Source organism: Urocampus carinirostris, chromosome 6 (genome assembly GCF_059441175.1).
Source record: "Urocampus carinirostris isolate Australia breed hairy pipefish chromosome 6, RoL_Ucar_1.0, whole genome shotgun sequence".
Taxonomy (NCBI): domain Eukaryota; kingdom Metazoa; phylum Chordata; class Actinopteri; order Syngnathiformes; family Syngnathidae; genus Urocampus; species Urocampus carinirostris.
This window is the reverse complement of record NC_142354.1, coordinates 1,805,006-1,821,163: the sequence shown is the minus strand read 5'-3', so window position 1 is coordinate 1,821,163 and position 16,158 is coordinate 1,805,006. Positions and strand designations below refer to the sequence as shown.

At 39.9% G+C, this 16,158-nt stretch overlaps 1 protein-coding gene across 2 annotated transcripts in view; it reads left to right on the top strand.

Moving 5' to 3' along the window:
* The window catches only part of mkrn2 (makorin, ring finger protein, 2), a 44,463-nt gene that overhangs the window by 9,477 nt on the left and 18,828 nt on the right, over positions 1-16,158 (top strand). The window contains exons 2-4 of one of the 2 annotated variants that reach the window (XM_088337434.1): positions 2,741-2,869; positions 12,398-12,516; positions 14,115-14,240. In XM_088337434.1, coding sequence (XP_088193560.1) covers positions 2,741-2,869; positions 12,398-12,516; positions 14,115-14,240 — 374 coding nt within the window. Of the gene's footprint in view, positions 1-2,740; positions 2,870-4,089; positions 4,561-12,397; positions 12,517-14,114; positions 14,241-16,158 lie in introns of those variants that run through there. The other variant, XM_088337435.1, reaches the window with a different exon arrangement.

The window sequence follows — 16,158 nt, the reverse complement described above, 5'->3', positions numbered from 1 at the left end:
AAAGGATAGTGGGACTGTGGACGCGTTCTAAAGGATGGGCTGGGCACCCGTATGATGTGGGAGGGGTAAACCAGTGAAAGCTGTCGGGCCCTGCTGTTGAACAGAAGAGTGTGTTGTGTAAACCTGAACCGAGTGACACGGCCACTTTCTTGTGTCCCGTTTCATCTGGAGGGACAAAAGCATGACCAACTTAGGTGCCGAGGTGCCTAACTTGTTTGGGTGTTTGGGCATTTGTGTTGGCCATGGTCCCAAAATGTTTGTGTGTGTGTTTTTTTGCTATTTTTCCCTTTGTTTTCTTTGTTTTTGTCTGTTTGTCTTGCTGTTGGTCACCTCTCTTGAGGGATATGGCCAAGGTAGATAGATTGATATATATATATATAAAATCTCGCGAAACATCTTCAGCAATTTGATTGGTTGAGCGGTAGGTCAGACACAACAAATGCGGTGTGCTATGTAGTGTAGGCTTTTATATATTCATAGTGTGGCTCCAAGAGAGCAATTACCGGGGCCTTTTTTTCCCTACTAGGTTAACAAGGGCCAAGTATGATGTCGCAGTTGTCTTTAAAATAATTACGATCGTGTCAAGTCATCTTGTTTCACCCGAGACTAAGGCCTCAACTAATGACTATTTTGAAATATTGTATTGTTCAGTTGATTTATTTTTTTCCTTTGTGTTTGGTGCAAAAATGTGTTGTTCCCTCTTGTTGATTTGTGGTTGGTACTGTTTTTTTTGTGTTGTGCCCAAATAAACTTTCCATTCTTTCATTTGACTGAAAGAAAGTAACTCGCTCACACACACGCAGTCCCTATTAAGCTAACAAGCAAACGCTAGCACTTCGAGGGACCAGACTAATGTTATGTTTCCCCACTTAATCACTCAGACTTTGCCAGAAAATTAAAAAATTCAAACTTGATGCGCAATTCTACCACCATTGAGTAAAAGTGGAGTTTGTTTTAAGCACAATTAAACACTGCTTAAGATGATTTAACTGAAATGAAAAGTATCACTCACAAACACGCAGTCATTAATCAGCTAAAAAGCAAACGCATCACATCAGCTAGCTACGAGAGACAAAGGTTCCGGTTCCACACTTAACAACGCAAATACCAAATGAATAAAAACAATGAGGTGGCTTACCCTGCTTCAGAGCTCCCTTCATCCTCATCAGTGACTCAATGTTTTGGTTTTGATTTTTGGGTTAAGTAATTCCAATGCCAGTCTGATTCGATAGACCATGCTTTTAAAAGAAGGGGGGAAATTGTGTAGAAATAATGCCCATTGTGGCTCCAGTTCTCATTATCGAAATGTCATGTGAAACGTTACTACCCCCTAATATCGCATCCAAGAGGAAAGGTTTATCACACATTTCATGGGGAAATTGTCACTTTTTTTAAGAGGTGGCTCTTTCAGCTCGGCTCACTGGAAAGAGCCGTATTTGGCTCCCGTCTGCGTCTTGTTTTTGTGATGTTTTTTTACTAATAATAAAACATTGTGCACCAAATTACTTAGTCCTCAGTAATATCATGTTTTGTGGGGGATCACTGCAAAACACATGAAATATAAATTAAAATTTTACCAGATCTACGTTTTCTTTTGACATACATTTTTTTAGATTTCTACACACACCACAAATTTAAAGTCCAACAACTACACAAAATCCCTGAAAATGCATAACATTGAAATGTAAATTAAAGATATTAACTCTGCATTGCAATAAATACATGATAAAATGCAGAAAGAGAATAACTATTTACAATTCTATTTTAACCAATTTAGACACAGGTCTTCTGGAAAACACTCAAAAAAAATATAGATATGTCAAAAGATCATCAGTCTCTAAGGTTAAATGGTTGAATGCACTCTGCTCCGGTGCAATCAACATTGAAATGTGTCAAATTTGGCTCATTTTTCAGCTGTTTATACATACAGTACAGTACATTTTTTTTTGTCTTCTGTATGAAACTCAATTTTTACCCAACACTTATAGAGTTCTTTCTGTGTTTGTAAACAAGTATGACAAATTAAAATGGCGCTAATCTACGGTAATTTAATCTAAGGTAGTGTGGCTGCATATTGTCCTATAAGTTAACATGCTTGATTTTTTTTTTTTAATTCAATGTTAGCTGGTTTTCTAGCATACTATCATTAGCCGAAGATAACAATTTTAACATTCACATCCAAGTTATCATGCTAACATTGTCAACAACCTAACTTTCTAACATACTGTCATTCAACTTAAGCTAATGCACTAGTATAATGTCACTACCCTAAGTTATCATACTAGTTTTTCTTGCCTTCCTGTAGAATTCAGATCAAGGGATGATGTAAGGCTAGTCTGTGCAGCCCTTTTAGAGTTTGTGATTGCAGGCTGTACAAATAAACATGACTTGACATTGTTAAAGCAAAATGGAAGAATTTATGGGAGCCCATTGACACACAAAAACGTAGATCATAAACAGGAACCGTGCAAAATAGAACATAGTATGTGCTAGCAGCAAGATGGCAACTTTATATTAGTCATCATAGCCAACCAAAAAAAAGGTATTGATTGGCCCTGGATTACTTCTTTTGAAGGTACTGTAAAAATTGGGAAATTGGCCCTGAAAAAATGCTCATAAAAAGGTGTACAAACCCTGCTGTTATTTTTTTTAGTCAACAACGTCGATCAATTGCTGCAGTCCTACCTGATACATGCATCTTCATTTTCAATCAAGATTTTCTGTTACGTTTTCTCTGCAGGTACTACCTGCATGGTGTGTGCCGGGAAGGCAGCCGCTGCATGTTCTCTCACGACCCGTCCAACAGCAAACCTTCTACCATCTGCAAGTTCTACCAGAGAGGAGTATGTGCCTACGGGGAACGATGCAGGTCAAGACTATAATTGTTTAAAAAAAACAAAAAACATTATTTTACTTTTTTATGCTTTTTCAATCGAATAAGAATTATTCTTAAGGTTCTATTCATGTCTAAAACCACACAGTAATGTTGGGATGTGCAAACTACAACCCGTGGGTCACATGCGGCCATCAGGGTTTTGGATCTGGCCTGTCAAATTTAAAAAAATTATATTTATGAAACGTTAGAACTAAGTCCTACTACTATAAATATGTTTATTTTGTACCGCTCTAGTCCCCAGGTTCCCTGTGATTCAAATAGATGGCTACATTTTTCCTTACTTGCTTTTTTTGTTATGTAACTATTTTATTTATCAAAATATTTTATGCAAAAAAAAAACTCACTTCTGAGCTTCCCCCCTACTGCATTTTTAATTTTTTAAACCATATTATCAAATTTAGTGCCTCACTATCGTGGCATGCAGTTACATATTATGTCAATTTTCACGTGTTCTGTTTTTTCAATCAAAAAGCATTGAAATGTAAATTCTTGGGATCTCAAATTTTCCCCGGGTTGTGAGATTATGTAGATATTTAAAATGGCATTGTCCTGTGATGTACTGGTATATCTTATTGCATTTGGGAGCCAACCACACACTATACCCAAAACTTGCTATGTGCATTATTTGGATGTATAGACATCTATTATAATTCCATCTTTTATAATATATCATAAACCTGGTGTGTTTCAATGCATTTCCTTGGATTTTAGTATTTTTATCTTTAGTGCTGTGGAGTCATGTCATGTTTATTTGTTTAGCTCTTAATCACAAGAAGTTTCATCGGGCTGCACAGACCACAGATTGTTGCTAACCACAGACTATTATTTCACCATCCCCTTATCTAAAACCTACATGAGGGCAAGGAAAAACTCAAAAACCTCAACATGAGGAAAATGAAACCTTGAAAAGGGACCGCAAATGAGTTAATCCCTCTTCCAGGACGACCAGGCTACAATGTATGTTGCAATAACAAATAATACACAGATATTGTCAACATGAAATATCGTTCATTCAAAAGCCATAGAATAGAAATGTGTTTTAAGCCTCGATTTAAACAGTTTCACTGAGGTTGCATTTTCAGAGCGAAGGCTCCGGACTGGAACATAGGGGGAAGTGAAATCTGAACGATATAAGGGAGCAAGTCCATGCATGATTTTGTATAATACCAACAGAACCTTAAAACCACATCTTAAGATAACAGGGAGCCAATGCAGGTGAGCTTAATTGGGGTAATGTGATCAATCTTTCTAGTCTAATTTAAAATCATCGCTGCACCATTTTGTACATTCTGCAGGCTCTTGATTTTGGACTTCGGGAGACCGGAGAGTAATTCATTACAGTCATCGAGAAGGGAGGTAACAGACACATGAATTATAATCTCCACATCAGACTGAGACAGCATTGGGCGAATTTGAGCAATGTTGCGAAGATGAAAAAAAGCTGTTCTAATATTCTTAACGTGCGTTTGAAAGGACAGATCAGGGTCAAATGTGACACCTAAATTTTTGACTGTGTTACTCTGGGTGATATTACATTTTTTAATGTTCAGAGCAGTTTTTGAGAACAAATCACGGCATTTAGATGGACCAGTAACTAACATTTCGGTCTTTTCAGAGTTAAGACGCAAGAAATTGAGTGACATCCACTCTTTTATCTCAGTAAGGTAAGCCTCCAAATTTCCACAATTTAGTGTGGCAGATTCCTCCAACGGAAGATATAGTTGAGTGTCATCTGCGTAGCAATGGAAACTGATATTATACTTGCGAATAATATTACCTAATGGAAGCATATAAATCAGGGGTCGGGAACCTATGGCTCGCGAGCCATATTTGGCTCTTTCTATGAGTATCTGTGGCTCAGAGACCAATTTGATTGCATGCAAAATTTCTCCATCTTGTTCAAAACCGGAGTTATCTATCCTATTCAGGAACACGTAAATCCATACCAAAGCTGAATTCGAAGGTAACACTTCGCAGTATATATAGGGCACGTTTTCACTACAATTTACAGTCAAGGTGTCACACAAAAAAAGGGGGAAAAAAAACTCGTTTTGGCTGTACAACGCTAAAGAATCCTTTATTTAAAAGTTCACTATATAATCTGTGTTCAGTGTTCAGATACTTTATGATGATTCCACAGAACTGTAAATACGCCAAAACACCGGAAGAGAACTTAGTCATTTGATTGGGTGAGTGGGAGGGATGGGTGGAGCTATGCAAAATGTGCAAGCATTCCCTCCCATCTCTCGCCAAAGGTAAGCACATAAGGCTCCCTATTCTCAGAATGTTGTGACGTTTTTACAAAATAACTGCTTGCATCTGGTTTTGAAACCAATATGTATGAAAAAAAGGGTCAAAAGGACTTTATCCGATCTTGAGTAATTGCAAGAAAGAGACAAGTTTAAAGTGGTCTGTTTGTTGAATTTGGGACAGGGGCTCTGGCACTATTCTCTTTTCATAATTTTTATCAAATCATCAAAAAAAAAATGTGCTGAAGACTAAGCTTTTGTCTGGGGCGCCGGTTTAGCAATTTAGAATAGAATAGAATAGAATATACCTTTATTGTCATTGTTACAAATGGGCTAACATATTGTGACAACGAAATTGGGCATGACACTCCAGTTTTACACATAGTGAGGGTATGAGCAAGAAGATAAAGGAACAGAGAAGATAATGTTATAAAACAAGGGGAATAAGGCTATAGTTATAATTTACATGGTATTTACACAACAATGTCAGCATGTGGGATGTTACATACAGGGTTGTCGTGATAACGTTGTATCGTAACGGTTGTGCAATATTGCATTTGGTGCAAAGTCATCATGGTGCAAAAATAGTCCGCATATACATTGGTGCAAGCATAGACATCATAGTGCAAAAAAAGGAAATGGTCAGACATTGTGCAATTTGAGCATTAAACGTAGTGCAGTCGACATGTGCAAGAACAAGACTTGAGTAACATTATTTTCGTATGAGGTAGTGTTGGCACGAGTTTTCAGTTTTTGTGCGGTGTCTGTTGAGCAGTGAACAAACATAGTGCAGACAGCATGTACGTGAGTACCATTTTACATACGTGTGAGGTATTTTATTTTTTTTTTATTTTTATTTTTTTTTGCAACAGTTTTCAGTTGTTTGTGCGGTGTCTGTTTAGGGTGGTAATGGCTGTGGGGAAGAAACTGTCTCTGAGTCTGTTCGTTTTTGCTTTGTGTGACCTGTAGCGCTTGCCGGAAGGCAGCAGGTCGAAGAGATGGTGGCCGGGGTGAGAAAAGTCCTTGACGATGTTTTCTGCTCTGCTGAGGTAGCGAGAGCAGGCAATGTCCTCCAGACTGGGCAGAGAGCAGCCGACGATTCTCTGGGCTGTTTTTATGATCCTCTGGAGCTTTTTCCTGTCTGCTGCTGTGCACCCCGCATACCACACCGTGATGCAGTATGTTAGGATGCTCTCCACTGTGGCTTTGTAGAAAGACACCTGCAGCTGCTGTTTTAGGTTATTTTTCCTGAGCAATCTCAGGAAGTGCAGTCGCTGCTGGGCCTTCCCTACCACCGCTCTGGTGTTTGCAGACCAGGAGAGGTCGTCGGCGATGTGCACGCCCAGAAATTTGAACGAGTGGACTCTCTCTACGCAGTCTCCTTTTATGATGAGTGGTGCTGGATTCCTGCTATTCCTTCTGAAATCCAGAATCAGTTCTTTTGTTTTTGTTGTGTTCAATATGAGGTGGTTTTCCGAGCACCACGTTGAAAGTGACTCAACCTCATCCCTGTATGCCGCCTCGTCCCCTTCAGAGATGAGGCCGATCAAGGTGGTGTCGTCAGCAAACTTAATAATAGTGTTTGTGGGGTGGGTCGGTGAGCAGTCGGAGCTGTAGAGGGTGAAAAGCAGGGGGCTCAGTGCACAACCTTGGGGGGAGCCAGTGTTCAGTGTTAGGGTGGGAGAGACGTGGGTACCGAGTTTCACCGACTGTGGGCGGTTGGAGAGGAAGTCCATTATCCAGTGGCAGATGGAGGGAGAGAGTCCTAGGTGTGCAAGTTTCTCCACCAGGATCTCCGGGATAATGGTGTTGAAGGCTGAGCTGAAGTCCAGGAAGAGCATTCTGACGTAGCTCCCCCGGTGGTCCAGGTGTTTCAGCACGGTGTGAAGTGCTGTGTTTATGGCGTCGTCAGTGGAGCGGTTTGCCCTGTAGGCAAACTGGTGGGGGTCCAGTGTGAGTGGCAGGGAGTTTTTGATGTGCCGGGACACTAACCTCTCGAAGCACTTCATGACCACAGGCGTGAGAGCTACAGGCCTGTAGTCGTTGAGGCTTTCCACTGCTGACTTTTTGGGGACGGGAATGATGGTGGAGGTTTTGAGGCAAGGTGGGACGGTCGCCTGTGACAGGGACCGGTTGAAGATGGTGGTGAAGACCCCAGCCAGCGGATTGGAACAGTCCCTGAGTACCCTCCCTGGTACTCCATCCGGGCCAGTTCCCTTCCTGGGGTTTATGGTATTCAGCGCACGCCTGACTTCGTGCTCCTGAAATGTGAGGGAGTTGCTGCTGGTTGTTGATGGGTGTGATGTTGCTGTATGTGGCCTACCAGCTTCAAAGCGAGCGAAGAACTGATTAAGGTCCTCAGCTAGTGAAGCCTCAGCCTCAACAGTTGCCAGGTTGTGGCCTCTGAAGTTGGTGATGTGTTGGAGGCCCTGCCACATCCTCCTCGGGTCATTTCCAGCGAAGAGGTGCTCGATCCTCCTTGTGTAGGCTGATTTTGCTTCCTTGATGCCTCTCTTCAGGTCAGCCCTGGCCACCCCGTAAAGAGCCTTGTCTCCAGACCTGAAGGCGGTGTTGCGGTGTTTGAGGAGGGTGCGCACCTCGCTGGTCATCCAGGGTTTTTGATTTGGGTAGTTTTTGACTTTTTTATATACTGTGACTTCATCCGTGCAGTAACGGATGTAGGATAAAACAGTGTCAGTGAATTTCTGGAGGTCATGGTGTTCAAATACCTCCCAGCAAGTTTGATCAAAACAGTCCTGCAGCTTGGAGAGGGCTCCCTCAGGCCACGTTTGTATTGTCCTCGTTACAGGTTTTGTTTTCCTTCGGATGGGGGTGTATGAGGGGGTAAGGGATAGGCATATGTGATCCGAATTTACTAGGTGGGGGAGGGGGGAAGCTTTGTATGCGTTTTTGATGTTGCTGTAAACGCGGTCCAAAGTTTTTTCACCCCTTGTTGCACAGTTCACATGTTGATAGAATTTTGGAAGAACAGTCCTTAAACATGCATTATTAAAGTCGCCAGCGATAATGAAAGCTCCGTCGGGGTGTGCAAGCTGTTGAATGTTTATGGCAGCGAGTAGAAGGTTTAGCGCTGTGCTAGCGTTAGCATCCGGAGGAATGTAAACAGCTATCACAATGAGCACAGTTAGCTCTCGCGGTATATAGAATGGTCTACACGATACCGCGAGAAACTCTAGATCGGGCGAGCAGTGTGCATCAATAATTCTGCTGTTATTGCACCACGCATTATGTACGTAAATGCATAGTCCCCCACCTCTTTTTTTGCCGGAGTCTTCGTTGCGGTCGTATCGGTGTAGCGTGCGTCCTGTTAGCTGAACTGCAGCGTCGGGGATCCGCGGGTCAAGCCATGACTCCGTGATCACAAAAATGTTGCTATTCCGTACGAAGTTGTTAGTAGCTATCCGCAGCTCAAGCTCACTGATTTTGTGTACGATGGATCTGGCGTTGGTCAGGAAGGTACTCGGAAGCGCTTGTCGGTGTGGTAGTCTTTTTAGCTTCTTCGCTAGGCCTCCCCGAGAACCTCGTTTTTGTTTACGTTCCCTCCGCCGTCTCCGTCGCTTGTTGGGCGGGCAGGTAACCCAGGGAGATCCCGGTGGTCTTCGTATGTCCTTTGGGATGTTGTTGTTGGTGTTGTAATCGTGAAATGAGTCGAAATCTAATCTTAGACCCAGGTTAATAAGTTCCTGGCGACTTAAGGTGATAGTTGCCGAACAGGTATTTATCAAAGAAAGGATGAGAGATAAAAGAACACTTAAAGTAAAAAGATTTACTGGAGAGCCACGTGAAGCCGCTGCGTATAGTCGCGCCGCCATGTTGAAAAAAAAAAAAAAAAAAATTTAGTAAATTTGTCTCATAATATATGGTGTGGCTCTTTCCCAAAATAAAATTAATATTTTTTGCTTTTATGGCTCTTTGAGTCAAAAAGGTTCCCGACCCCTGATATAAATGATGAAAGGGCTCAGATGTCATTTCGCCATATTTAACACAGTGCGTCCTATCTGAGAGGTAGGATCTGAACCATAAGAGGACGTTTCCTGAGAGACCAATCCATTTTTCCAACCGTTCTAGTAAGATATTATGGTCCACTGTGTCAAAAGCAGCACTAAGGTCCAGCAGCAGCAAATGTGATGAAGCGCCAGAGTCCATTGCCAGTAGAAGATCATTGGTTACCTTAATCAGAGCTGTCTCAGTAGAGTGGTTAGCCCTGAATCCTGATTGCATTGATACAAAGAGATTGTTCTCGGATATAAAATCATTCAGTCAAGTCAAGTCACATTTATTTATATAGCTCTTATTCACCAAAATGTCTCAAAGGACTGCACAGGATTACAATTACAAAATTGCACAATTACCTGATCTTAAACCAGCTGCTCTGCCACCACTTTTTCAAGAAATGGTAGGTTTGACACAGGTCTATAATTACATAAGTCAAGTCAAGAAGTCGTCACATAAGCTTTCTGGATCAAAGTTGTTTCAGTGTAGGTTTAATAACAGCGGACTTAAAAGCCGCTGGAACTACACCTGAGGAGAGTGATGTGTTTATAATATTTAGAACTGAAGGTCCAAGGACCCCAAAAAGACCTTTAATAAGCGAACCCGGAAGTGGGTCGAACAGGCAAGTCGTCGGTTTGGCCGTATTCACCACCTGTTTAGGATTATCGAGTGACAGCTCACTAAATCGGGACAAATTCCCTGGACAGCCACCATGTCGTGCATCTATAGATTTCAGCCCTTTGATATGTGATGTATTAACATTGTCTTTAGAAATTTCTTCCCGTTTGCATTGAATCTTCTTATTAAAGAAGACCATAAAGTCATGGGCTGAATGGGTACAACTATATGGGATAATCTGTTGCATTGTTAGCGATGCTACAGTGTCGAAAAGGATTTTGGGGTTATTCTTTTGTGACGCAATCACCTTTGAAAAGTAGGCTGATTTTGCAGAGGCAAGGGCCGCTTTATACTTTAACAAGCTGTCACACCAGGTTTGATGGAAAACCTCAAGCTTGGTAGCGCGCCATTTTCTTTCAGATTTCCTCCATTCTTGTTTAAGAGATCTAGTTTCATCAGTAAACCAAGGCGTGCATCTTTTAGGTCGTGATTTAAGCCATATGGGCGCTACTGAATCCAGGATACTAGCCAGGGTACCAATAAACTCATTCATGAGTGAGTTGTTAGAGCTTTTATATAAAGGAAACGACGCAACTGCTCCAGAAAGAAGTTCAGAGAGCTCAGAAACTGTGCCAGTGCTTGTATTGCGTCCGCTAAATCCTGCAGCTTTTTTAATACTACATTTAGCTAGCACCTCAAATGTAACTAAATAATGATCAGAAATAACGGTAGTACACGGTAACACCGTCATATTTGAGGTTGAAACTCCTCGAGTCAGAACCAAGTCTAGCGTGTTTCCATCTTTATGAGTTGGCAAATCAACCAGTTGATTAAAACCAAATGTATCAATTAACGACTGAAACGCAACAGTAACTGAACTGAGTGGGGAGTTTATATGAATGTTAAGGTCCCCCATAATTATTATTTTGTCTGCATAGGTTAGTAGGTCAGACAACAGTCCAGAGAAGTCATCTAAGAAAACGAAAAAACGAGTATGGTCCTGGTACGCGATAAATAGTAACTACAAAAATTGACATGAAAGAGGACGCCTTATAATTAAGAGGCACGGGGAGTAAATTTGAGTATGTCAATGGTATGCTGATTAAAAAAATAATGCTGAAAGTTCACACTGGAAAAATAAACCTGTAAGGTTTTTGGGGATTCTGTTATTGTCCAAAAAATGGTCGTGTATTGAAAAAAACATAGTCACCAGTTTTTGACCAATTCAAAGCTCTAAAAATGCCATATTAAATGAGTGACATCCACTCTTTTATCTCAGTAAGGCAGGCCTCCAAATTTCCACAATTGTAGATATGGAAAACGTGGAAAACATCAGAATAACCGTTTAGTATTTAATGTTTATACCATTTAGTTGGTTTTCTTTATAGTAACTCTTAGGTATTGTTTTAGAGGGTAGGGGGAATAAAAATAAATTGAAAGCTATATATGTATGGATAAGTCTGATTTTTACTGAAAATTTTGAGTTGTTGAAGGTAAAAAATATTTATGAGTTATGTACACTGATGGGAACTTTTGGGAAAACTATTGTCAAGAAAATTGGCATGTATTGAAAAAAAAGATATTACTTTTCGACCAATTCAAAGCTTTAATTAGGCCATATGAAATATTTACCTATAAATGTTATGTTATCCATAAATTAGTTACAGTGGGACCTTGCTACTTCGCTCTTCGACGTTCGCGGATTCAGAGCTTCGCGGGCCTAAAAAATAATAATAAAATAAAATAATTAAAAAAAAAAATTTATATATAATTTTTTTTATTTTTATTTTTTTAAGCATTTTTGAAGGGGCGTCGCTACTTCGTGATTTCACGTTCACGGGTTCAGAGCGTCGCAGGTCTAAAAAATAATAATAATGAAATAAAATAATTTTTAAAAATACATATAGATTTTTTTTAAGCATTTTTGAAGGGCCGTCGCTACTTCGCAGATTTTCACTTATCGCGGGTGGTTTTGGTCCTCATTAACCTCGATAACCGAGGTCCCACTGTACCACCCTTTTAAGTTCACGCTTAAACAATGTACACTGACATGCATTGTCAGAAAGAAATGCACACCATGAGGGTTAAAATGAATGTACAAAATTACTTTACAGTAATTTTGTTTCAAAACCAATTTGATTAAATTGTATATTGATAGGCAAAAATGAAATCTAAAATGTAAATGTGGATGTCTACCTGTCTATTCATAAATGCATGTTTTTATTTTCTGCACGAATGGAATATTTATAATGAAAAATGCTTGGGGACATTGGGGACAGGTCTTTTTGAAAATGGCCTAGACTATATGAGAAATTGGATAAGCCTACGTTATCTTTTTCCCTTATGTACCCAGGTATCTTATCCAAACATGTTTTAACCCCATACGGCTCGCGATTCAAAAGGTTTGCCCAACCCTGCAATAAAGAAACTTACTGGCCAAAGAACATGAAACAACTGTAACTGATGGCCATATTGAATTTATCGTTCACATTGTTGCACAAAATAATTAGTAAAGTGATAGTTTAGATCTTGAAAAATATAAACGTCACATTGTCCAACTGTCGATTTATGTTTCCCAAACAGCTTGAGTAAGCAAGTTTTTTTCTTGTAATATTTGCAGATACGACCACATCAAACCTTCCTACAGAGGGGGAGGCGGAGTGTCAGAAAGCAGGGCAGGCCCAGGAGGAGGAGCGTCAGTCAGACCAGACATCAAGAAACCAATGAGAGATGCACAAGGTCAACATCATGACATGCACGCACTATGGCTGAATAATTACGACACTGTAAAGGCTGTAATTACAGTTTAAATTGCTATTATAGAAACAACAAATGGACGGAATGGGGGACAGGGTTCCTTAGCTTGATGCACATTGGTGAATCTTTTTTTTTTCCCTTTAGACGTTTTTCAGAGATTCTGCTTTGTAGCAGGGCTGCAACTAACGACTATTGAAATAGTTGTCTAGTCTCCGAGTGTTGAAACGATTTGTCAAATGATCATTTGTAGTTTTTTTTTATATATAGTGTAAAATTGATTTAAGTATGTGGCAAATTAAAATAAACACAAGAAAAATGGGCACAATGAAAAATATTTTATTGAACATACTGCATATTCTAAATAAAAAAAGGCTTTGTCTATAACCAATTAAGCACAGTGATTGACAGGGTTCGTACGAGTGCTTGAAATCCTTGAAAATGCTTGAATTCAATGTTGTGTTTTCAATGTCAGAAAAATGCTTGAATTTTGGGTGAGGTGCTTGTAAATACTGTAAATGATTGCCATGTTTCTTGGCAGTCTGACTATAGACCACGCAAAGAAGATTTTTTTTTTGTGCGGGGAAAATGACATCGTCCTGCCTGTCTAGTGGCTTGTCATTATGGCATTGTCACATGAAGCGTCACAGCCCTCCTACTGGTTGCACCCAAGAGAACATATATTATCAATAATGATCAAACATCACGCACCAAATTATTTAGTATTTAGTAATTCCATGTGTTTTGCTGGGATCTCCTACATACATAGGCGTTAACAATTGAAGTTTGTTTCAATTTCTAACATTTGGCGGGCACAGTCTGGCAAAGTTTTTTTTTATTGTGCATTATACACAATTATAGCTTAAATGCATGTCATCAAAACCTGACTTGCTTGAATGTTACTTAAATTCTCAGTTTTCTTCAACTGACCAACATGCTTTCTCTTTAAATGTTCGTGCATAACCATTGTAGTGCTATGATATGCTGGGTCTGTGTTGTAAACTTAGCAAGTGGACTTTTCGTTCGCCGTATCCACGCTAAAATGCTCCCAAAACTCTCAAAAGTTTGGTACACGTATGGGATGTTGACGCCATCATTGCTGTATGAGACAGAGTCGCTGTTGTGCATGAGTGAATATCGGCAAAAATTATAATGATGTAAAATGCCTCTCTCTGTTAGAAAAAGGTGACAATAAACAACAATGGAATTCATTGTCGATTATTTATAATATCAATTTTGGTCGAAAACGTACCCAAAACCCTCATAAAGATTGGGGAGAAAATTTTTTTGCTTTTTTTGTCTCTCTAAGACTCTATTGGTGTTATTCTTCCTTGTGTTTTTTTAGCACTCGATTTTAGGTGCACGACAAAATACACACTGTTCCTTATTGTTTAATTTTCTGAATATACTTAAATCAGATTAATGCCAAAATTCCAAATATCGCCGACCCTTACTATCTGGTCGCTGCGGGCACTACAGTGGACCCCTGCCCAATGCGAACAAATTGACAAAGAGGATGCTTACGGACAAAAGTGAAAGAAAATAAACAATAGCTCATTTGTGTCTATGTGTGTGTGCCTCAGTGGGTCAAGCTGACAGTGTGTTTGGGGGTCCGGCAGTCACTTTAAGTACCGAGGTCCCTGCCGCGTTGCCTCACTCGTACGTGGATGCCATCAGGACAGGCCTTGAAGCATCGGCACCAGAACAAGGTTGGACAACAAAGTTTATTTCACTCGTATTCAATGTGGGTGCGTTACTGAACAAAGGTAAAAAAATTACAATTACTAAATACTCAATTTAAAAAATAACTACAGTACCCCCCACATTACTGACACACAAAAGGAGCTCATCACTCTGGAAAAAGAAAACGATCCAGTTACAAATTACCATATGTACTCTCATTGAAGTCAATCCTCTCAAACTGCTTTAAAATAGCCACATGAAAATACGGTATTAACAATTATTATGCAACAGGGCAGCGGCACAAAATGACTCTAAAAAGAGGGGGCATAAAGGAAAAAAAAATACCAAAATGAAAAATAAGTAAAAAGCCAAAAAAAAAAAGAAACAAAATGATTTGAAAAACAAGGGAAAAGAGAGTGAAGGAAAAAAGAGAAAAGATAAGAAAACAAGAAAAAAGGCAAGAAAAAGAAGTAAAAAGCTTGGAAAATAAGTAATAAAGAAGAAACAAATAGAAATGAAAATAGAGAAAAGAAGTACAAAGCAAGAAAAAAAGAAGTAAAAAGGCTAGGAAAAATAAACAAACTGAGAAAAATATTTAAGAAAAGGGGATTTTATGAAAAAAAAGGCAGGGATAAAGAAGAAAAAGTCCAGGAAAAGAGGTGGTCTCCTTAATCGGTCTTGTGTCGCATTCAAACAATTTCCAAATATATCAAGTCAATCTTGTTGCCAACATTGTACTTCCAATAAAACGTGTCATTAAATGCACTTCTGTATTGTGCAACCGAATAAATACAGCCCCAAAATGTTAGTATTATGCAACAAAAGATACTTTAAAAAAATTAAAATCCGATATAAAAATTGTTGTTAAAACATCTGACGTTTGTGGGCCGTACAACCTTTCCAAAAGTACATTAGTCAATTCATTAAAATCTGAAAATGAATCTAGTGTTGCCGGAAATTCAGCAAAATGTAACTTGATGTCAGGTTTTGGACATGTTTGGTAATGATTTGTTTGCCACACTTGGGATTGATGATGCTCACTGTTATTCAAAGTTATGCTCACAGACTTTGGTTGAATGTTCAGACCTGTGGAAGCTTACAGGGAACAATGGTCCTAAGGGGCCGGTCACACAGCCGTTTGCGGCTGAATCACGGCTAAAATTTTGCGTTTTTTTTTTTGCCCGTGGTTGCCCGGGATGGAAAATGCGCAAAATTGGCTAACCCGCTGTTCATCGGTGGTATGCCCGCAAAACAGACGCAGGCGACTGTTCCGCTTCCTCATCGCGTCATTTCTGCGTCATTTTCTCGTGTGGACCACGGGTATAAAAGCTCCCGAGCCGGTGTTGTGCCCAAATCCGACTCCTACGCAACACCCACAAAGCCCCACCCCCTCGCGTGACTTTTTCATCCACGTCAACAGACGCATTTTGTAATACGATCGCACTTTATTGTTTATATAAACGCGTTATATAGACTAGGATCTCCCAATTGTTATAATTAGCTCGCTTTGTAGTTTTAATAAACGTTTTATATAGAATACGATCGCTTTCGTTGGAAGCGCAGCAGAATGCGCGTTCACGCGAGGGGGGGGGGAGGATTTTATATACGGTGTGCATTACTGTTCGATTACGTTCACGACAAAAACAAAGACGGAGTGGATTAAGTTGTATTACATTTCCAACAAATGCAAGACGATGTGGTTTTAGTTATATGTTCGCCATTACATTCCCCAAAAGTGAGATAAAACGAGGTAAATGTGGTTGCATTAGCGAGGGGAAGCAAATCTCGGCACCGGGCTGTAAGCAATCATAACCGCACAAGACACAATTCCGTGAAGATCAAGATTTCAAGCTATGGCATCATTTTTATTTTATTATCTTGATAAGAAATGCCTATGAATAATAATGTATTAAGACGCGATCACTACGCTGACGGGGGGGGGGG